Genomic DNA, 23,314 nt, shown 5'->3' with positions numbered 1-23,314 from the left:
CCTACAATGCAGAAGACTGGGGTTCGATCCCTGGGTCAGCAACCCACTCCAGTATCCCTGCCTGGGGAATTCCATGGGCAGAAGAGCCTGGCAGGCTATACAGTCCACGGGGTCGCAACGAGTCAGACAGGACTGAGCGAGTAACGCTTTCACTTTCTGGCCTGGGGGCTCTCCGGGCCTCTGGGTCGGAACAGACAAGGGCCCACTGACTCTTGCCCACTGTTCACATCAGGCCAGAGGGTGGCGGGAAGCTTTGTTCGAAAGGGAGCAAGATTTGCACCCTGAGTAGGCGAAGAAGCTCCGGCCTTGCCTGGAAGCCTGGTGGCTTGCAGCCAAGAGCCTCATCAGGCAGAACGGGTGGGAAGGGGCGGGTGGCTGGGGCCAGCTCTTAATTCAATTTGGAGCCCGAAGAGGATGGATTTCAGCTGCTACATTCTTTCCCAGCCCTGACCCACCCTCCTCTCCCACCCCGAAGCCAACACACAGATCCAACAGCAGATAGATTCTTTATGTTCCAGACAGCAAATTCAGGTACAAAAGCCCACCACCATCATCCCTCCCTCCTGCCCCTTCGGTCTGGGGCTGAGCTGAGGGAGACACGAGCGGGGCTGGGGAGGGAGGGAGTTTGGGGGGGTTTCACAGCAGACTAGTGTTTCAAGTGCGGAGGTAACACTCCACAGTGAGGGGGCTCCTCTGGGGAGATGGGGGGGTGGTGGTGGAAGAGGGGGGCATTATTGCATTTGCTGAGGGGGGACACACCCCCCTCCTGCATTCCCTGCATCAGGAAACTAGGGAGGTCACGACCCCCAAACAGAACCCGAGGCCCCAGGGAGATAGGAGGGACCAGTTTGGCAGCTGAGGCGGAAAGTATTGGGGGCAGGGAGGTGGGGGTGGCCACCCAATCTGGCTGGTCCCTCTCCACCGCTGTGCCTGACCCTGGCTGAGGTAGGTGGGGAGGAGGGCGGGGGTGGGGGGCTGGGCGCCCCAGCCAGGCTGGGAACTGGCGAGGGGGTGGTACCGATTGGAGGAGGGGCAGAGGCCCAGCCCCACCTCCGCTCTGCATCATCTCCAGGCTACTGAGCTGGGCCAGAGCCAGACACTGGGGTCCAGGCTACGGTGTCTCCGCCCCAGAAGCTCCCACCGGGCCTGGCCCAAGTCATCTCGAGGTCCAGCGGAAGGCCTAGTAGCGGCCAACCTTGGCGTCCCCGATGGCCCCCCAGACGTCAAAGACAAACTCATCCGGGAAGGCGAAGTCACCCAGCCGTTCATCCAGGGCCTCAGCCAGCTCGTCCGGGTTCCTTTTGTCCTTTCCAAGCTCCACCATGGTGGCCGCTGGAGGGGGAAGGACAGGGGAGCAGAATGGAGGCACAGATGACAGAGGGGCTCAGGGTAGACTTGGCCCCACAGGACCTACCAGCCCCTTTCTCCCACACTCCCACCCATCCCCAGACCCTGATGACCCCTCCTCACTTACCCAACTCTGTGTCCCTGATGCCCATGTAACTCTCCAACAGGTCATCCACCTTCTCAATGGCCTTCTCCTCAAAGGCTGAAGGCTGGGGGCGGGAAGAGGGAAAACGACATTATAATAATGTGAATATACCTGTAATTATACTGAACGCTGGGTGCAATTTTTTTTTTTACACCACTTTTGGTATAGAAACCTACAGTTCTTCCTCATGACAACCCCAAAAGTGGCAGTATTATTAGCCCCATTTCACAGATTAGGAAACTGAGGTCCACTTGCCTAAGGAAGGTCCCAGAGCTGGGAGGTGGCAGAGGTGGATGGACATCCAGTGCCCAGAGGCCCTCAGCTAAGAGTGATGCTGCCACCTATGAATTTCACAGGAAAGTGGTGGTGGGGGGTGGAGCGGGGAGGGACTTAGGCTCAGCTGGTACACTCACCAGATCCTCTACTGTGGCTGGACCCCGGGATCGGAGCCGGAGGGTCCCTCGGCCGGTACCCAGCTGGGGACCGGAGCCAGGGCGGCCACCCCCTGAACGCACGCTGATCATGTCTGTGGGAGATAGGGGGAAGGGGTGAGGACTGGAGAAGCCCAGTTCCAGCATGTTCTGGGCAGAAACCCAGACATCCCGGCCTCAGACCACCCTCCACCTTCTCCAAGCTTCTGTAGGCTTTGGGGGCACTGGGGGTGGAGGTGACCCCAGGAGGGCAGGTCTCCTGACTCTGGCTTGGCGGGGTGTAGGAGGCACAGCCAGGGGCTAGGATTGGAAAAGGGCTGGGAGGCTGGAGGGGACCACTCCTGTCCCCAGGGCCGGAGGGACAGGAAGGGGATGGGTCCTGGGTCTCTAGCTACTTTCCCCAAGGCCAAGGGGGTTTAGCTGCTGGGCAGCAGACCAACCCTATCTGCCTGGGGAAGTGTTTTAGAGTCCCCCTCCCCCACGCCAGGGACCTTGAGCCCATTCCGGAGAGTTAATGAAGCTGGACAAAAAAGTAGGGGGCCTGGCACAGGGCAGCCAAGCCTGGCTTCTTGGGGCTAGGGGGTTGGCCAGGTTGGGGGCGCTTGGCTAGGCTAATGGCTCCTGGAAGCTGGGTGTGGGGGCAACTTCCTCCTTGCCTCCATCCTCCACCTGAGCTGGGCAGAGAGCCAACACCCTCTCCCAGCAGAAGGGTGGGGCTGCCCCACCCCCTCCCCCACCCGTTACCACCAGCTGGGCTTGGGCACCACCTGCTGGTGGCCTTTGGTACTGCAGGCGGGAGCTGGGGGCTGGGAGGGTGGTGGCTGCTGGCATGGGGCGGGGATAGGCGGCAGCCCCTCACCAAAGGCTTTTCGAGGCTCTGTGAGCTTCAGTGTGAAGGTGCGGCCTCGGGGTAGCTCCTTGAGCAGCCGGGCCACCTCGTAGTGCCGGCAGCCCAGCAGGCTCTGTCCATTGATTGCCTCGATCATGTCACCCACACTGATGAGCTGGATGTGGTCAATCACACTGCCCTCCTTAATGCGCTGTGGGGAAAGGAGCTGTTAGCCCGTGTGGTGCCACCCTTGGGTTCTACCATCATAGGCTAGGCCTTACCCTCCAGACTCTGGGTGCCCCACCCCCAGGTACCTTGATGAAGGCATAGCCAGCCCCATTGTCTGTGATGGTAAGCCCCAACGCCTCCTCTGACTTGAACACCTCCACTTCCTTGCGCTGCCCCTTGATGTGGGCAAAGATGAAGTCCTCCAGCCCGATCTGCCCCCCCAGGAGCTTGTCCATGTCCACTTTGTGGGTGTTGAGGGTGCAGAACATCACCTGCAGGAGTGGGAGACATTCAACCCTCACCTCTCTCCCATGCCCTTTGCCAACTGCTACCTGAGGGGGAAGGAAGGAACACTGGGAAGGGCCTGGAGGTATGCCCCCAGTGCTTGACCAGCCTAGAGCTCGGTCAAGGCCCCCACTAGGATGTCAGCTCTGCTAGGGCTGGGTTTCTGTCCTAGGAAAAAACTCCCTACCGGTTCCAGGGCATAGAGTCTGGCATGCAATGGTGATCAGAAAATGCTTTTGGAATGAATGAAGGGGCACAGATACCCATCCTGCCTACTGAGACCCCTGCATCTATTTCCTGCAAGATCCCACTGTCACCCTCCTTGCTTCCTCCATTCCTTTGGCTCCTGAAATCCTTAGGGTTGGACCTCCCAATGAATCACAGTGGGGTGAATCTTGCATCTGACCTCCAGCTCCCACAATCCCCTGGGCTACAAACCCCTCAATGTAAGATGGGAATATAGCATCCAGCCCTGGCTGTCCATTCCCACAATCCACTGGGGCTGAGGCCTCCCAGTGCTGACGGGAACTCAGCACCCAGTCCTGGTCTCCAGTTACCCACAATACACTGGGCTGCAGGTCTCCTAATGCATGCCTGACTGGAACTCAGTATCCAGCTGTGGCCACCAGCCCCCATAATCCACTGGGGCACAGGCCTCCCAGTGCCTGATGAAACTCAGCATTCAGCCCTGCCTCCAGTTCCCCATAATTCACTGGGGTAAAGCCTCAGTATTTGCAGCTTCAGCACCTGAGCCATAGCTCACAAACAGGATGCACGCTCCAGCCTCTCTCTAGCTCACTATTAGGGAACCCCGGTGCCCAGCTCCCCAGTGGGTACCTCGGCAGCTGGCAGTCGGAAGGCCTCGGCAATCTTGCCATACAGCTCCTTGACGTTGGTGAATCCCTCGATGCGGCCAGTGGGACTGCCATGGGCCAGCTGGGTGTGGAACACGAGGCGGGGCCGCAGGGCGGGGGGAGGGGGGGGCAAGCCCATTTGGGGGCCCCCCGCCCCACCTCCGCCCAGGGGCCCCGGCTCGTCCACGCCCAGCCCACCACGGCCTGGCTCAGCCTCCTCATTTTCCACCAGAGGTGGCGCCTTTTTCCGCCGCCCCAGTCCTAGTGGCATGAGCAGTGAGAAGAGGGGGCGCACCCAGGAAATCTGCAGGACAGGAAAAGGCGCTCAGGGTCTGCGTTGTAGCCTCAGGCCGCCTTGCCCCTATAGGCCCAATGAAATTATTCAGAGAACAGGCCTCAGTTCAAAATTGGGTCCCAGCTCAGAGCCAGGCAATCACCCAGCCAGATGACTGGCCAAAGGGAACCTGGGAAAAAGGCCTCATATAAGTGACTCAAACTACCACGAGGGCATGACACTCTGTCTAAGTCCCTCATGTGTGTCTATTCACACTCTTTTTCCTCCTAATAAACACGTTGTTTCACTTAAAAATAAAAAAAAAAAACCCTGGTCCTAGCACTTACACACCTGTACAGATATAATAATATCAGTCAATATTTACCATAACTGCTAACTGCTCTGTGATCTTACTTTATCCTCACATCATATCATGGGGACCATATTATTGTCCTGATGTGATTACATGATGTACCATAATATGTGATTATGCCCATTTAATAGATGAGAAAATGGAGGCTCATGGCCTATGTTTCTCTGTTTTTCTATTGGTTGCAATCATTAGTGCTGTGCACAAAAAATTTCTGACTCTTCCCTTTCAAAGTATGTAAGCACATGGCATTCCTGGCCTCTTTATGACTGGGTAAGCATATGACCAGTTCTGGTCAATGAGTTGTGAGAGGAAGTGACACGTGACATTTCTGGGCTGAAGCATTTAATTACTGGAGCAAGAACCTCCAAAGATCTAATTTTCCCGGTAGGATCACCAGCCACATTTGATGTGGTGGCAGCCCCATCAGGCCAGGCTCTGAGTGACTACAATGAATGAAACCCCCCTGCTAAGCTGCAATGGATGTGTAGCAGGAACAAAAAATAAACCACTGTAGAGTATAACTGCTAAGATTCTGGGGGATGTTTGTTACTGCAGCAAAACCTATCCTGACTGATACACTTTTTTTCCTATCCTCTCCTTCCACTCTATTTTTCTACCTCTCTTCCTCCCTCCCTCCCTCCCTTCAAACAAATATGTTTTGGGCACTAACTATATTCCATGCACCATTGTAGATATTGCCTTTAATAAGATAAGCAAGGTCCCACATTTCCTTACCCAGAGTAAATAAGGAGCATGTGATGAAGGGTTAATGGATGAAGAAAACAATCTTATATGGATAAATTCTAAGAGTTTACAAATACACATACATATGTATGTGTGTGTGTGTGTGTATATATATATACACACACACATACAGCCATGGGTGTATGTGTTTAAGTGGATACATGCATGTGTGTGTGTGTATATGTTTTTAAAAGCTTTAATTAGGGAACTCCCTGGTGGTCCAGTGGTTAAGACCCAGCATGGGTTCAATCCCTGGTTGGGTAACTAAGATCCCACAAGCATGTGGTGCAGTCAAAAAAAAAAAAGCTTTATTTAATAATTCAAAGCTGTAATTAATAATTTCATAAAACTTGGCTAAACAGTGTACCTGTGAAGGTAAGAGAAAATCTCTGTGAATAACTCAAGCACATTACTGAACCACTGAGCAAAATGTATGCTGCAAATATTAAAATAACTTCAATTATTAAAAAAAAAAAAGAAGACAAGCAGTAAGGTCCCTGAGTAGGGGCCATCATGAGCAGTTACACAGCTTGTTCACTGTGCAAAAGCACCAGACCCAGGGTTGCATTTTTCGAATTCACTCCTAGTTGCTGCAGAGGTTAGCTAGCTGGGGCTCTGTCCATGCTGTCCAGAAGCATACAGTTCAGAGAAGATGTACAGTGAGCAAACAAATGTGTAAATATTCAATATAATTTCTAAGACTGCTATAAAGACAATAAGACAAGTTTTACAGACAAGTTCACAGAGGACCTGCCTCTCCAAGGAGGTGAAGCTGAGGCTTGAAAGACAGGAGCAAATATCCATAGGAGGATAGGAGGCAAGAACATTTAGGCAGAGAACAGCTAGTGCAAAGGCCCTGAAGTGGGGATTTACTTGACATGTCTGAGGATCAGCAAGGAGGCCTGTGTGGTTGGATCCCCAACTAAGAGGGACAGTGGGAAAAGGTGAGGGCAGAGACGTAAAAAGCAGAGACATTACTTTGCCAACAAAGGTCCGTCTCGTCAAGGCTATGGTTTTTCCAGTAGTCATGTATGGATGTGAGAGTTGGACTATAAAGAAAGCTGAGTGTCGAAGAATTGATGCTTTCGAACTGTGGTGTTGGAGAAGACTCTTGAGAGTCCATTGGACTGCAAGGAGATCAGACCAGTCAACCCTAAAGGGAATCAGTCCTGAATATTCACTGGAAGGACTGATGCTGAAGCTGAAACTCCAATACTTTGGCCACCTGATGCAAAGAACTGACTCATTGGAAAAGACCCTGATGCTGAGAAACACTGAAGGCAGGGGGAAAAGGGACAACAGAGGATGAGATGGTTAGATGGCATCACCAACTCGATGGACATGAGTTTCAGTAAGCTCTGGGAGCTGGTGATGGACAGGGAAGCCTGGACAGGCTCTGGAAGCCTGGCATGCTGCAGTCCATGGGGTTGCAAAGGGTCGGACACAACTGAGCGACTGAACTGAACTGAACTGAGAGAGGTAACAGGCAGATCGTGCAGGGCCCTGTGGGCCAGAGGCCGAACTTGGGCTTTTGATCTGAGTGAAATGGCAGTCATGGGAGATTCTAAGCAGATTCACAATTAAGCTAGTGACCAGTGTGGCTAGAGCGGAGTGAGCAATGGAAGAATACAAAGAGGGCATGTAAAAGAGGTGATGAAGGGGGACTTCCCTGGTGGTCCAGTGGCTAAGACTTCATGCTCCCAATGCAGGGGGGCCAGGTTCGATCCCCAGTCAGGCAAATAGATCCCACAGGCTGCAACTAAGAGTTTGCATGCCAAAACTAGAGATCCTGAGTGCTGCAACTAAGACCTGGTACAGCCAAACGAATAAATATTAAAAAAGAAAAAAAAAAGTGATAGAGGTCAACTGTATAGGCCTTCATAGACTAGGAAAGAGTTCATGTTTAAGTCACATGTCCAAAGTCACAGAAACTGGCCCCAACCCCCAGGTCTGACTCCCAATCCCAAGTTTATCACTGTGATTCAGTCTCCCTGGGCCTCAGATGTCTGACCTGTAAATGGGGACCTTCCATCCACCTGGCCAGGCTGTGGGAAGGATCAGATTATGAAAAATTATATTTTACTATGTAAGGGGGACTTCTTGCTCTCTCCTTTCAGATCACCTGTTCCCTAGGGCTTTTCTGGATTTAGTAGAGCCCCTGAGCTGTACCCATTTTCATTCATTCATCTGTTCTCCAACACCTCCTCTAACATCACCTGGTCCAGTCCCATCAACACTCACCTAGAGCTTCTCAGGTGGCTCAGCGGTAAAGAAGTTCCCTGCCAATGCAGGATACGTGGGTTTGATCCCTGGGCTCAGAAGATCCCACATGCCACGGAGCAACTCAGCCCATGTGTCCCAACTACTGAGCCCATATGCCACAACTGCTGCAGCCCACATGTCCTAGAGCCCACGGTCCACAACAACAGAAAACACTGCAATGAGAAGCCTGTACACCACAACTAGAGAAAGCCCCAGTGCAGCAAGGAGACCCACAGAGACCATAAACGAATCAATCTTAAAGACGAAACAACTTACCTAGACGACTGCAGCTGCCTTCTCTGAGTCTCCCAGCTTCTGCCCTTGCCCCTAATGGTCTCTCAACACAGCAGCCAGAGTGATCCTGTAAAACATGTCAGGCCACATATGTCCTCGCTCCAACCCCTCCCAGGGTTCCTACCTCACTTGGAGTAAAAGTCAATGTCCTGCCCTTGGCCCATGGGCTCCAAATGACCAGCCCGTATCACCCATATGCCCTCACCCCCTGCCTCTGTCCCCCTTGCTCATTCCCTGCAGACACAAGGGCCTCCTTCCTGTGTTCTTTCAACACACTGGATGAAGTTCAACCTCAGGGCCTTTGCACTGGCTGTGCCCTCTGGTAGCCACACAACTCACTCTCTTAACCTCTTTCAGGTGGAAGCCATACTTCATTCATTTAGCTTGTTCATTGTCTGTTTTCCAAAAAGGGCAGGGAACTTGGCCTGTCTTACTCATTCCTCTATTAGCTCAGACAACACAAGGCCTGGCACAGGGCAGCTGCTTACTAAATACTTGTGGAATTAATGAATGGATGAATTAATGAACCTAATAGTCACCAGCCCACTGGCCTCTGTGCCCAGTTCTGGGGAGACAAAGAAGCACGGGCCATAGCATCTGCCCTCAGTAGGATCCTGTCTCCCCAGCAACAGTGTAAGTCCTACCTCTGGGGTCCCTTATTCCTTGCTTCCCAGAATAATTCTGGACACAAAGTAGGTGCTTCATCTAACCATGAAGACACTAAGATTTTGTTTTTCACTCCCCTTCTAATCAGTGATACTAAACAACCTTTAAAACATTTGAAACCATTTGGATTTGCCCTTTTGTAAACTGTCTACTTAAGTCTTTGCCCATTTTTAAAAACCGCATTCTTTTTTTCTTGCCATGCCACGTGGCTCATGGGATCTTAGTTCCCTGACCAGAGATTGAATTCTGGCCCTTAACAGCAAATGAGCAGAGTCCTAATCACTGAACCACCAGCGAATTCTCTAAAACTGCATGGTTTGTTTTTAATTGCAATGTCTAGTCTTTTTTCTTATTGATTTGTGGGAACTCTTTACATATTCTAAATACTAGAAATAAAATACATTCTGAATGAATAAACCGGTACTGCTCTGTCAAGTTATTTCACTATACTCCCTTAACGATGCTTCCAAAAACAACAAAAAACCCCACATCACCACCTCCCCTGGCCTCCCTCCTGCCACTCCCCATACATCTTAGCAGAATGCAAAGAACATAAATATTAAACCTGGATTTGCCACTTATTAGTTGTGCAACCTTGGGCAAATGTCTTAACCTTTCTGAGTTCCAAAGAAATCATACATGTGTTTGGAACAGTTCCTGGCACCCAGTAAAGTGAAAGTGAAGTCACTCAGTCGTGTCCGACTCTTTGAGACCCCGTGGACTGTAGCCCACCAGGCTCCTCTGTCCATGGGATTCTCCAGGCAAGAGTACTGGAGTGGGTTGCCATTTCCTTCTCCAGTAAGAGTTCCACAAATGCTGGTGACAATTACTACTATTTCTATCTGTATCATCTTTAGTCAGCTGCCAAGATTCACACTCCCTCCTTTTTCTAGGGCCCCTACATCCTGCTCACCAACTCCTAACTTCCTTAGTCTGCCTACACTTGATGCCCTGGTTCAGGCTGGCTGCATGTCTTACCCAGGACAAGGAAATAATGGTGGTAAGGAAAGTGGGTGGTTTATGCATTTGTTTTCCAGGCCAGAAGAGGCAGAGTGGCCTGGGTTCAAATCCCACCCCTGTCACTTACCAGCTGAGTGGCTGTGGGCAAGTCACTTCACTTGATGGCGCTTCAGTTTCCTCATCTGAAAAATGGGCAGAATTACTATCTCTCAGAGTGCTTACGGGAATCCAAAGAGTTTATGCAAGTAACTCAATCAGCACTTTGCCTGACATTTGATTTAAGAAAATTATTACTCTCACTGTTATTACTGCCTCTTCCCTTGCCCTGTCCAGGGAGTCCCCTCTGCCTGTCAAGGCCTACTCCTGGCCACCTCCTCCAAGCAGCCTCCTCGGCTTGTCCCTGCCTGTTACAACCACCCCTGTGGTCTAGACAACTCAGGCCCACGGACTTAATTACATGCTGTTCTGGCAGAACTCTTGTCTTCCAGTCTTAGGCTGTTATTTAACTTCATGTCTCTATTTTAAAACATAAACCAGATTGTGTTGCTCCCCAGCCTCAAATCTTACATCAGTTTCCCACGTGATAGAAGAAAAGCTCTAAACTCCTTAATGTGACCCACAGATCCCCACAGAATCACACTGTGGGTTCTCTCCTGCCCCAGCCATACCATGCCAAGCTTGGCCCAGCCTCAGAGCCTTTGCCTTGGCTGTGCCCCCTACCTGATCCTTACAAAGCTGGCTTCTTTTTGTCATTCAGATCTTGGCTCCAAAGTTACCTCCTCCGAGATCCCCCTTTCTTACAGATTCTACCATGCCACTCCCTCATATTTTATTCATAGCATTTATCAACCTCTTGCAAGTGTTTTCTTTATTTACTTGTTATTAACAACTTGTTTGTTGTCTGTCCCCCCCCTCTCCCCCCCCGCCATTAGAATGGTAGCTGCCCAAGAGCAGGGATTTCTGTTGTGGTCACTACTGTATCCTCTATGCCAGGAACAGTACCTGGCCTGTGGTGGTGGTGGTGGTGGTTTAGTTGCTAAGTTGTGTCCAACTCTTGCGATGGCCACCAGGCTCCTCTGTCCATGGGATTTCCAGGCAAGAATACTGGAGTGGGTTGCCATTTCCTTCTCCAGGGGATCTTCTCAACCCAGGGATCAAACCTGTGTCTCCTGCACTGGTGGGAGGATTCTTTACCACTGAGCCACCAGGGAAGCCCACCTGGCACATAGTAGGTACTTAATAAATATGTACAGAACGAATGAATAATGTGTCTTATGCCCTCATTCTGACTACTCTCCGAGCCCCTCTAGCCTCAGAACATGCCTACTGTACCGTTTCAAACTGCCACCTCCCCACCACACTCCCAGTCTCCTCTTAAACTTGAACACAGGTATTGAGAAAATGAGCTTCAATTCAGCTAGTGGCACTGAGCAGGTTGGCTGGAATCCCGCATCCCTACCCTCTCTTCACTGGGGAGGGCCCGGAACTTAACAAGCCTACAGCCACACAGCGTTGCAATGGGAGGAGCAGGAAATGGGAAGGGGGTTCCTGAGAGCTCACACAAGCTGGGAAGGGGACACCACACCCATGCTCCCCTTTTTGGCAGTACATTGCTTGGAAGAGGAGGGCAGGAGGCCTCTGAATCAGTCTTGAAAAACCGGCTCATGGGTGTTTCCAGGGAAAATGCCTACTGTCCGGGGCGCAGGCCTCCCCGGGGCCCAGCAGCCACAGGACCCCAATGGTCCCCACCACCCACCTATCTCTCCCACAGATGTCTCTCTCTTCTTAGGACCCAGTAGTCTGGCCTTGCTTTTCCAGCTTTGGGGAAAAGGGACATGGGGGCAGCTTCCTGTCTGAGCAGCTGGTGAAAACGAAGACCAGCAGGTGTGCCCCAGATGGCTGCCTGGTTGGAGGGAATGGAGTGGGAGGAGCTGGTCAGAAACACCTGAGCCCTGAAGCCACTGGATACCTAGTCTAGTGGCGGAGATTCCAGTTCTGGACTCTGAAGCATGGGTTTGAGTCCCAGATCTGCCACTTACTCGCTGTGTGACCTTAGGCAAGACACTCCACCTCTCTGGGTCTGCTGCTTCACCTCTGAAAGAAGTAACAGCAACTTCCATGAGGGGTGATTCAATGATCCGCATGGTAAATACCTGACACGGAAGTGTTCAATGAATGCTAGCCCGGGTGATTTTTTTCATTATTACAATCGGGACCTCGATCCTCCCAAGGCGCACCCCACCCCCTCGCCAGGCCCTGGACGAGTGGGACAAGGCCAGCTTCTGGGACAAGGCCAGCTTCGGGGATTTGTCAGAAATACCGACTCTGCGCCTGTCCCCACCGGGAGGGGAACTCTCCAGAGGTGCAGGGGGCTGGGGTGCGGCTGGAGACGCCATCCCGGCGCCGGGAGGCGTTCACCCCTGACCTTAGAGGGAAGGCAGGCGGCCCTCCGGGAAGGGGACTCGGACGTTTCCCCCCACCCCGTCCCGCCCCTCCACCCCACTCAGCCTAGACCTCCAGCCGCGTCCATGGGGCCGGCCCCACCCCGCAGAATAGGCCGAATCTCCGCGGGTTCGCGATCTCGCGGGTCTGCTCCGGGGTCCCCTCGAGCGGCCGCGATGGACCACCCCCTCCCCCCTGCCTTGCCAGGTATACTCACCTGAGCCTCCTTAGCCGCCGCCCAGCTTGCCCAGCTCGGCCCTCCGCAAACTCTGGCCCGGGCCTCTCCCGCAGCCACCGCCAGGGGGCGGGGCTGGCGCCCGCATCTGGCCAATCAGAAACGGCCGCCCGGCGCTCGCGGCCAATCCACTCCACGCCGCCCCCCTACGGGTGGAACCCGAAGGAAACATTCCAGAGGGATCCCTGCGCTTCACGCGATTCTTCACGACACCTCCCCCGCCGCGGAGCGTTGGACCTTCCCACCCCTCCTAAGCCGCGGCGGGCTGTACCACCGCGAGGCGGCGGAAGGGGGAGCTGAGGCCGAGCCCGAGCCAATCTCTGGGAGGAAGGAGGCCAGCGGCCAATGGGAAGCTGGGGCTCCCGGACCACGTGTTCTTGGCTAAGTGTCCGTGTGGGGTGCTGTGGGTGCTAAGAGGCGGGGGACTAGTCGTGGAAGTCAGGTGACCGATACTGAGTTTGGGGGTGGGGAGGGGGAAAGGATACAAACTTCCAAAGTCCAGAAAAGGGAACCCTTTAGGATACCCGGAGGGAGCCAAGGGCGGTCCCTAATCCAGTCCTCCACTTGGCCTGCCCATGTCTCAGCTCGGCCACCCTCAGGGCGGATAAAAAGATGTATTCATTCTGGGCGGGAGGGCGGGGGACTGAGATGAATAGGGAGGGTCCCGCGTGTCCGGCGTCCTGGGTGGACAATGGACAAGGGCATTCATTCATTCATTTACTCATCAAATATTTAAGGCGCTCCTGCTCCGTGCCAGGCTCTGTCCTATCTCAACAGATACGTCTACGAGTAAGCTGAATGAATATGCTCTTGGTAAAGGGAACGGGGCATGCAAAGGCTTGGAGGGCGGACAGAGAGATACAGCACACTTTAGGAGAGTGCAATAGCGAAGGAGCTTGCAAAGCAGCTAGCAAAGCATCTTTAGGTTGCAGTGGTACGAAAGACAAGGGCAAAACGGTCTGTTCGCTTGCTGGTTGACCGGTGGATATTTACTGAGCACATATTATGTGCTAGATTACAAAGAATACCCAGCCAACCCAAGTCTCAGCCCTGAGGGAGCTGGCATTCACGAGTCTGTCTCCATCTCTGTTCCCTCTCTGTCCCCCACCCTCCAGTCCTGAGAATGGCACAGAGCAGGGTTTCAGTATACATATGTGGATGAAAGAACTAGGTAATCTCACCATCTCCAGGTCTGGCTTGTAACTGGGATTTCTTAGGCAGAAGCAGGTACAAGAAACAAGGACACAAATGCACCCTTCCCAGGCCAGGACAAACCTAGACAGCATATTTTTAAAAAGCGAAGACATCACTTTGCCAACAGAAGTCTGTATAGTCAAAGCTGTGGTTTTTCCAGTTGTCATGTAGAGATGTCAAAGTTGGGCCATAAAGAAGGCTGAGCACCGAATAAATGATGTTTTCAAACTGTGGTGCTGGAGAAGACTGTTGAGAGTCCATTGAACAGCAAGGAGATCGAACCAGTCAATTCTAAAGGAAATCAACCCTGAATACTCATTGCAAGGACTGATACTGAAGCTCCAGCTTTGGCCACCCGATGCGAACAGCCGATTCACTGGAAAAGACCCTGATGCTGGGGAAGACTGAGGGCAGGAGGAGAAGGGAGCGACAGAACGTGAGATGGTTAGATGGCATCACCAACTCAGTGGACATGATTTTGATGATCTCACTATTGGGAGAGAGTGAAGGACAGGGAAGCCTGGCATGCTGCAGTTCATGGGGTTGCAAGGAGTCAGCTACTATTTAGTGGCTGAACAACAGGCCAGGAGAGTCAATTCTCAGGACAGATGAGAGTTCCTTGTTCTAGGAACAACCCAGCCACTCAGACAGCTGGGGCTTCAGCTGTTCAAGCCTCATGGAATGAGTCTTTGCAGTTCCCTGGTTGAGCTGCTGCATATTCCAGCTGGGCTAGGGCCCGCAGAGCAGTAAAGTGAAGGGGAGAGTGGGCCCTGGGCTGTTGCTGAGGGCTGCCCGGCCAGCCCCACCCAGCTGGCAAATACTGAAACTGCTGTGGCAGCGGGCACAGCTATTGTCCTTCTCTTCCTGTTCTGCTGACCTCTGCCACCCCCACTGAGCTATCGATTGCCTCTGGCTAGGCCAGTGCCCTCTGTGGGACTGTCTCCACTGTGCTGCCTGTGCCTGACATCTGAGCTGCTTCCTTCTACACACCTGGAGAGACGGTATGTGAGACATGGGGACAGCAGTGTCCTGAACGGAAGCCACCTGGAGCCACCTGTTGACTGATGAGGAAGTGCCCAGGGAGCGGTGAGCAGGTTGCCCAAGGGCACAGAGCAACACTGGGTATCTCCTTCCTTCTTGATTTTATAGCTCAAGAGGTTGGGAGGCCTCACTGACGAGGAGCTGAGATTTTTTTTTTAATATTTATTTTAAATTGGAGGATAATTGCTTTACAATGTGGTGTTGGTTTCTGCTGTCCAACAATCAGCCGTAAGTATACATATATCCTCTCCCTCTGAGCCTCCCTCCCACCCTCACCCCCCTCCCACCCATCGAGGTCATCACAGAGCACTGAGCTGAGTTCCCTGTGCGATACAGCTGCTTCCCACTGGCTGTCTGTTTTACACATGATAGTGTATATGTGTCCGTGTTTCTCTCTCAATTTGTCCCCCATGCCCCTGTCAGGAGCTCAGATTTGAATGCTACCTCTACCCTTGTGTGTGGGGAGTTGGGGGTGGAGGGGTTCTGGAATGCCAACTAATAGATGCAGAAGGAAAGATCAGGTTAGAAAAGCACCATTTTTCATCCACCAGAGGAATGATTGATACAGACAGTTCTTTGTTAAATGGGGCAGTAGATATTCACTGTCAAAGAACCAGCCCACATATCGCTTGTTAATTTCAGTGGAGAAAAAGTTACCTTGGAAAAGGTGCAGTGGAGAAAGCTGGCAGTCACCACCTTAACCAAGTGATAAAGAGATATGACTACTGATGGAATAGGCTGTCCTCACTACTACTGCTGTGATGTATTGCTCAGAAAGACACATCACCTTTGAAGAACTTGGTCCTGCCCAAAGTGTTTAACCTGAATCTGATGGTTGTTGTTCAGTCGCTCAGTTGTGTCCGACTCTTTGCAACTCCCTGGACTGCGGCACGCCAGGCTTCCCTGTCCTTCACCTTCTCCCGGAGTTTGCTCAGATTAATTACTAGGAAAAAAACAACAACAGACACAACCTGATGAAGGGAAGGAATGGAAGGCATGGAAGGGATAATAATAAATCAGAGAAATACCTGAATCATTTTGGTCTAGTTGTCCAAGGGGAAAAAATGAGAGAAAAGCCCAAGATTACTGAGGAGGCCTCATTCTTTAAAAAACAAAACCAAAATGGTCTGGACTCTTCACACAGATCCATTTCATGAAAGGCAAAATTAATCCATTAATTAAATGAATAAATGAGTGGTAAATGGCTCTAGAGTAAAGGAGACAAAAGATAAAAGACAACAAAAATCAGTCTTTGATTCTTGATTGGATCCTTGATAAAAATTTCAAAGAATAGTAAAAGAGTTATGATGGATATTCCTGGGATAGTCTAGGATATTTGAATGTTGCCTAAATATTAGATAGTAATGCCATATCCACGTTAAATTTCCTAAGTGTGAGTGTTGTCTTGTGGTTACACAAGAGAATATTCTTATTCTTAGGACATACACACTGATTTGCTTGTGTGCTAAATTGCTTCAGTCGTGTCCAACTCTTGCAACCCCATGAACTGTGGCCCGCTAGGCTGCTCTGTCCATGGGATTCTCCAGGCAAGAATAGTGGAGTGAATTTCCATGCCCTCCTCCAGGAGATCTTCCCGACCCAGGGATTGAAACTGGGTCTCTTACATCTCCTTCATCGGCAGGCAGATTCTGTAGCTAGCACCACCTGGGAAGTCCAAACGCTGAATTACTAAGTGTTAAATTCATGAAGCCTGCAACTGTCACGTGGTTCAGAAAAAATTATACAGGTATAAAACATTTTGTATACATATTGTATACATCCCTATGAACATATAGGGAGATAGAGAAAACAAATGTAACAAAATAGTAACAATTGCTGCTGAATCCAGGAGAGTGGAATATGGGGATCACTTTACTATTCCTGTAAGTTTTCTAAGCTTTGAAATTAAAAAAAAAAAAAATATATATATATATATTTATTTTTGGCTGCACTGGGTCTTGTTGCTGTGCACGGGCTTTCTTTAGTTGTGGCAAGTGGGGGCTACTCTATTTGTGATATTCAGGCTTCAGTCCATGGGGTTGCAAAGAATCAGACACGACTGAGCGAATAAACACGGCACAGGCTTCTCATTGCAGTGGCCTCTCTTGTTGTGGGCTTCAGTAGTTGTGGCTCAAGGGCTCTAGAGTGCAGGCTTAGTCGCTGTGGTCCACGAACTTAGTTGCCCGTCAGCATTTGGGATCTTCCTGGATTGGGGATCAAACTGTCATCCCTTTCATTGCAAGGCAGATTCTTAACCACTAGACCACTGGGAAGCCCTAGCTTTGAAATTTTTAAAATAAATACCTGAAACGAATACTCCTACTCCCCTCCCATCCCCAAAGGCAAACTTCCAATGGGTTTATAAATAAATATTTTAGAAATAAACGACAACTCCTAAAATAGTAGGGCTACTTTCTGGAGGGACAATGGGCAGGTCTCCTTTCAAAATACATCTTCAGGCACTACCCACCACTTCCTTGGCCCCAACCTGGTCCAGCCCCAACCAAGTTCTCCCTGATCTCCCAGCTTCACCCTGGATCACCGCCCCTCCCCCCAATCTATTCCCCCTATGGCAGCCAGAGGGCACCTGTGAGCACCCAAGTCTGAGCGCATTCTTTTGCTGCTGATGACCCCCCACACCAAGAGGCCATTTGCCCTTGAAACACTTCAGTGAAATATTTCATCTGGAGTCTGGCCTAGCCACACTGATGTCCAGCATTATTTTCCCAAGGAAAGTTGGCCCCTCATTGAGACAAACCACCCAGACCTCAACTCCAGTTTCTGGGTAAAAGCAGATCGTGCCATGTCCCTCCTGACTTAAACTCTCTCAACTGGCTTCTCCTCTGCCTCAGGCTTGTGGGCCTGTCTCAGCAGGGCCCTGACTCTGGGCCTGTCTCATTCCTGGGCACACCCCACATTATTCTCTCCTGCTGTCTTTGCTCCGCCCACACCAGGCCTCCAGGGCCTCATGTTCTTCAGCTCAGACCTGCTTTATGCATGCCCCTGGTCTTCCTTGGAGCTTTATCCGTGGGGCTGCTGCTCTAATGGCCTATCTCTGAGCCCTGACAAGTTCCTGTACCTTGGATGGTGTGTCCAGGACCTGCCACGCATGCGTCCTCTCTCCAAGCTCTCTGGTGATGGGAAGTACAATACTTTTCCCACGACAGTTGGTTGCATAGTGGACCCTTGAAAGACATGCCTGTGTGCCTGAATCTGTGACTATAACCTTATTTGGCATCAGGGTCTTGCAGCACAAAATTGAGGATTTCAAGATGAGATCATCCTGGATTTAAATGGGCCCTGAATCCAATGTGTTCTTTTAAAGAGACAGAAAAGAAGATACAGAGGACTTTCCTGGTGGTCCAGTGGTTAGGAGTCTGCCTGCCAATGCAGGGGACACGGGTTCAATCCCTGGTTTGGGAAGATTCCACATGCCGAGGAGCAACTAAGCCTGCATGTCCCAGTTTGAGCTCCACAAGAGAAGTCACTGCAATGGAAAGCCCATGCTTGCTGCAACTAGAGAAAGCCCATGAGCAGCAATGAAGACTCAGAGCAGCCACAAATAAATAAAATTAAAAAAAAAGAAAACACAGATACAGGAAGGGGAGATGGCTTCTTGTGAAGATAGAGGCAGAGAATGGAGTGATGTAGCCATAAGCTACGGAAGGCCAAGGATTGTTGGCAGCCCCCGGAAACTGGGAGAGGTGCGTGGAACTCACTTTAGGCTCCTTCAGAGCCTAAAGCAGGAGCCAACCCTCCTGGGACCTTAGTTTTGGCTCTGTGGTTGCCTGAACTGGAAGAGAATAAATCCTGTTGTTTTAGGCCTCCCAGTTCGTTGTACTTTGTCACAGCAGCCACAGGAAACTAAAACAGAAGTCTCTGTTTCCTGGAAGACTATGAGCTCCATGAGTTCCCCACCAACTGCTTTGTTTGCCTCTTGCTGGATCCCCCGGGGCTAGTGAGCTGGCCCTTAGGAACTGTGCCCAATGACTAATGCATGAATCGTGTTGTAGGAATAGGATCCTAGGAAAGAGGGGTTTTCCTGGAGCCAGACAGAATATCCATTTCTTCCAGGTAGGAGTTGGAGGCAGTGGGGTGTGGGGGACCCCTTTCTTGGAGGAACCACCAGCAGACCTCAGGGCTGGGTTCTTCCTTGACACACTCCCTGACATGAGCGGTGACAGGGCAAATGTTGCAGGTCCTCTTGTCTGAATCACTTTGTCACTCAATTACTCTTTCAACAAACATTCAGAGGGGCAGCTCTGGGTCAAGTGCTACCCTGGATATCAGTGATGTGACAATTATTAGGGCATAGTAGGTGACCTTGGACTTTCCAGGTGTCTCAGTGGTAAAGAATCCACCTGTAAATGCAGGAGACGTGGGTTCGATCCCTGGGTAGGCATGGTGTTCTGGAGAAGGAAATGGCAACCCACTCCAGTATCCTTTCCTGGAAAACCCCCAGAGGAGCCTGGCGGTCACAAAGAGTGACTTCTTTGGGGTCACAAAGAGTCAGACACGGTGACCTCAAGGAAACCGGGGTTGCTCAGGAGGAGAATCTTCTGAAGTGTTCCTGAGGCTCTCTCCTCTCTTCATGACAAAGACAGAAATCATCTGAGTAATCAAGAGAGTTTCAGAACTCAGAAGAAATCAGACACCATCATTCTCCTCTCCGCCACCAAGCATGGAATCAGCAGACTGTGAAAGAATTCTCAGGTTTGTGTGGGGGGAACATGTACTTTAAGGAGTAGATTTTAATAGAAAATACACGCTTATTGCTTGTGCTATGCTAGTTGGAAATAGGTTGATGCGTGGAAATTTCAAGAGACTGATCATATATATAGCTCAGGTACTTTTAGTTGTTATATAATCAGATGACTCTCTCTCCCCTTCCCACCCCCACCTCCGGAAGGAATATTAAGACAGAACAAAACCCCAAATCTTTGCAAGCTCCTGCCTCACTTAGGAAAGGTCAGAAGTCTCCAGTGGCCCATGGGCCCTGTACTGTCTGCTTTTGCCTCCCACTCACCCCTCATTTACTCTGGTCCAGCCTCATTGGACTTCTGGCTGTTCCTTTAAAAAAAATAAAAATTATTTGGCTGTGCAGGATCTTAGTTGCAGCATGTGGGATCTTTTGTTGTTGTTGTTGTCGTGGTATGTGGGATCTAATTCCCTCACCGGGGATTGAACCCAGACCCCCTGCATTGGGAGTCCCCTGGCTGTTCCTTAAACTCAGGCTCCTGCTTCACCCCTTTGCACAGGCTGTCTCCTCTGCCTGGAAAGTCCTTCCCTCAGTATGCACATGGCTCTCCTCTTATTTCCTTCAACTCTTTGTTCAAATGTTGCTTTCAGGGTGAGGCATCCACTGACCGTGTCACTTAAAACTGCACCCAGCACCCATGGACAGAGGAGCCTAGTGGGCTGCAGTCCATGGGGTCACAAAGAGTCAGACACAACTGAGCAACTAAGCACACAGCACACCACTCTCTACCTGCTTGTTCCATGTTTCTCCATCACTCCCTGCTGCTGCTGCTGCTCAGTCGTGTCCAACTCTTCGCAACCCCATGGATGGCCCAGTAGGCTCCTCCATCCATGGGATTACCCAGCAAGAATACTGGAGTATGTTGCCATTTCCTCCTAGAGGGGATCTTCCTGACCCAGTGATTGAACCCTGGTCTCCCACACTGCAGGCAGATTCTTTATTGTCTGAGCCACCAGGGAAGCCCTCTTTACTACTAGCACCACCATTTATTTTTGGTTTTATTCTTTCTCACCCCACATGACTGTCAGCTCTGCAAAGGCTGTAATTTTTGCCAGTTTTGTCTAATACTGTCTCCTCAGCATCAGGAGCAGGACTGGACAGGGACTTCCCTAGTGGTCCAGTGGTTGGGAATCCACCTCCCATTGCAGGGGGTGCAGGTTCAATCCCCAGTTGGGGTAATAAGGTCCCACATGCCTCAGGGTGTGGCCAAAAGTAAAAAATAATAAAAAAAGAACAGGACTGGACACACTGGAGGCATTCACTAAATGTTTATTGAATGGACAATGCTTATTACGTATCAGGCATTATACTGTGTTTTTCAATAATTAACAGCTAATGAGAATAACCAATATTTAAGGAGACCTGGGGCAAATTTTTCCCAAAGTTCCTTAGTATTTCCTCATGTTAATTCACAATTATCCTGTGCTGGGCCTGTGTCAAATTCTCAGGGGTTAGCTGTCTGAGTTGCGGCCCTAGGGTTGTGAGAAGGTGGGAGTGGCTATGCTTAGTCTTGTCTCACATAAGAGGAAACAGTGGCTGAGAGGTCTCTCATTTGTCCAGGGGAATTCAGTGAGCAGAACTTGAACTCAGCACGGTCACCGTTCAGAAGCCAAGTTCTTTGTTTAAATATTTATTTGTCTGCACCTGGTCTTGTCACATGTGGGATCTAGTTCCCTGACCAGGGATGGAACCCAGGCCCCCTCAATTGGGAGTTCAGTCTTAGCCACTAGACTACCAGGATGTCCCAGGAAACCAAGTTCTTAAGGCCATGTTCTTTTGCCTCCCCAGAGCCCTACCTTGCCCAGTTTTCACAATACCTCTATGAAGTCTGTAACTTCAGTAGCCGTTTTCAAAGGTGACCACTGAGACTCAGAGAAGCGAAGTCACTTGCCCAAGAACACACACAGCAGCTGACTGACAGAGCTGGAACTCAAACCCACTCTGCTCAGTCCTAGGGCCTGATGTTCCACTGCTGGTGTCAAGTGAGCAGGTTGTGACCAAACAGCATGGGAGTGAGCCTGCTTTTTCTTTTTGGCTGCATTGCATGGCTTGTGGCATTTTGGTTCTGAACAGGTATTGAACCCAGGTCCTTGGCAGTTCGAGCACAGAGCCCAAACCACTGGGCCAGCAGAGAATTCCTGGAGTGAGCCTTCTCAAGTGGGATGAAGGCCAGGGTGGAGTTGTGGGTCTCAGGGGCTTGCCTGGGGATTTGGTTCCCGGAGCTTAGCCAAGAGTACAGACCCAAAAGACCGTGGACACGACACACCTCAGAGGTCTCTTTGGAGTGGGCTGAGGAACGTTTTCCCATTAGGGTACAGTAACTGACACACAGCACTTGTTCTGTGTCAGGCTCTGTTGTGTGCTTCTATGTATCTGTACCTGAAAATCCTCACAACCATAGAAGTATGATTTTTGTGCTTCTTCTACAGTTGAAAAAACTGAGGCACAGAGAAGTCGTGTCACTTGCTCAAGGTCACACAGCTACAAAGTGGTTGAGTTGAGATTCAAACCTGGAAGCAGGAGCAATGATAGAGGAGAGATAGGAGCCTCCAAACGCGAAACTAGATCTTCACACCCACCTGCACGTGTCTGGTAGAATCAACATATGGAAAAACAGAAGACAAAGAAGCTATTTCCATATGTGAGAGGAAAAAAAAGGCGGGGGGGGGGCACAGAGCGTACAGTATGTACCATTTGTGTAAAAAAAGAACAATGTCTTCATGCAACATCGCAGAAGGCACGGCACAGGAGAAAACTAGGAAAATTTTTCTGGCAGTGGACCCAAAAGCAGCATGGGAAGAATTTTTAACTCTATATGCCCTTACAAATTCAGTACTGTGATTACATAGCCAAAAATCAAAACTGAAAATTTACAAATTATGTTTATGCTAATATAAGCAGACTGACTCTAGGAGGCTGCACAGAAATTTTTTTTTTAAAGAGGGAAAAAAAAATTTCTAATGCCATGGCTTGTCTACAGTGGTCCTGAGGAAGGAGGGAATTTGACTACTCACCACAGGCTGAATGTGGATTTTTGTTTTCTGTTTGAATCAGGGAGAAATGCAGCACTCCTGGTGTGATGGATAAAGATACTGTGCTGTCGCTCAGTCGTGTCCAGCTCTTTGCGACCCCACGAGGTGGGTGCAAAACAGAGGCAGCTCCCCTCACACTGTTGTGGAAGGAGCAAACTCCGAAAGGTGGTCAGATAGACATCGTGGGAGAATAAATTCTTTAGAGGGAAGCTAAGGGAGCGAGGGGAAGAGCCAGCTTGCAGACAAACCAAACACCTGACACACACGTGCAGCCAGGTCCAGTGTGGGCAAAGGCTGTGCATCCGAGGGACAGGCCTGTTTACTAGGGTCCTTGTCCTTTTCCTGAAGAGTGGCACTGTCCCATCCACCACCACAGGAAGGTTATTTCTCCAAGTTACCAGGATTGCGTGTGACACACTGAAGCTTTGTGCACATCTGTGCCCACAGCCCTTGGATAAGAACACCATACAGACCAGCTATGTTAATGAGGAAGGCTGGGGCAGGTGGATGGCAGCTCAAGGGGGTCTGTGACCCCAGTTGAGGCCAGGGCCAATTCTGCAATAAATATCATTCCTCATCCTGGAAGTGGTGATAGGGTCCCTCTTGGCTCTAATACTCCAGGGGTCACCTCCGAATGAGGATGGCCTCTCTGGGCTCAAAGCAGCTACTCCTCTAAGAGACCCATGGCTTAGGTTTGGGTGGAAAGCCCTCTAATATCTGTGCTGTCCAATAATCACTGCTAGCCACCAGGGGTGGGTGCTGAGCACTTGAAATGTACCTGTAGCTACTAAGCAACTTTGTTCTGTTGAATCTTAAAGAATTTGTTTTAAAAAGAACATTTCCATTGCTGAAGAAGGTTCTCTGGGACAGCACTGCCCTTAGATTGTTTCCAGTGGTTAAACTGTTTCAGTGGGAAGGG

At 50.6% G+C, this 23,314-nt stretch overlaps 1 protein-coding gene across 4 annotated transcripts; it reads right to left on the bottom strand.

The window, feature by feature from the left end:
• Window positions 1-975: 975 nt before the first annotated feature.
• GIPC1 (GIPC PDZ domain containing family member 1) lies at window positions 976-12,416 on the bottom strand. 4 transcript variants are annotated; one of them, XM_068980718.1, is made up of 10 exons: window positions 12,352-12,416; window positions 11,732-11,786; window positions 9,820-9,874; window positions 8,049-8,133; window positions 4,103-4,423; window positions 3,067-3,252; window positions 2,783-2,963; window positions 1,906-2,018; window positions 1,475-1,556; window positions 976-1,332 (listed from the first exon to the last, which is right to left on the bottom strand). In XM_068980718.1, exons 5-10 carry the CDS (start codon window positions 4,388-4,390, stop codon window positions 1,181-1,183), a joined length of 1,002 nt encoding a protein of 333 aa, XP_068836819.1. In that variant the 5' UTR covers window positions 4,391-4,423; window positions 8,049-8,133; window positions 9,820-9,874; window positions 11,732-11,786; window positions 12,352-12,416; the 3' UTR covers window positions 976-1,180. The 4 variants fall into 4 exon arrangements, with proteins under 4 accessions (XP_068836819.1, XP_068836818.1, XP_068836820.1 ...); XM_068980717.1 differs by having other exon boundaries at window positions 11,732-11,845; window positions 12,352-12,376; XM_068980719.1 differs by lacking the exon at window positions 11,732-11,786 and having other exon boundaries at window positions 12,352-12,414.
• Between the last annotated feature and the right edge of the window lie 10,898 nt (window positions 12,417-23,314).

This window comes from Capricornis sumatraensis, chromosome 9, assembly GCF_032405125.1.
Source record: "Capricornis sumatraensis isolate serow.1 chromosome 9, serow.2, whole genome shotgun sequence".
NCBI classification, from domain to species: domain Eukaryota; kingdom Metazoa; phylum Chordata; class Mammalia; order Artiodactyla; family Bovidae; genus Capricornis; species Capricornis sumatraensis.
This window is presented reverse-complemented; position numbering and strand designations above follow the sequence as displayed.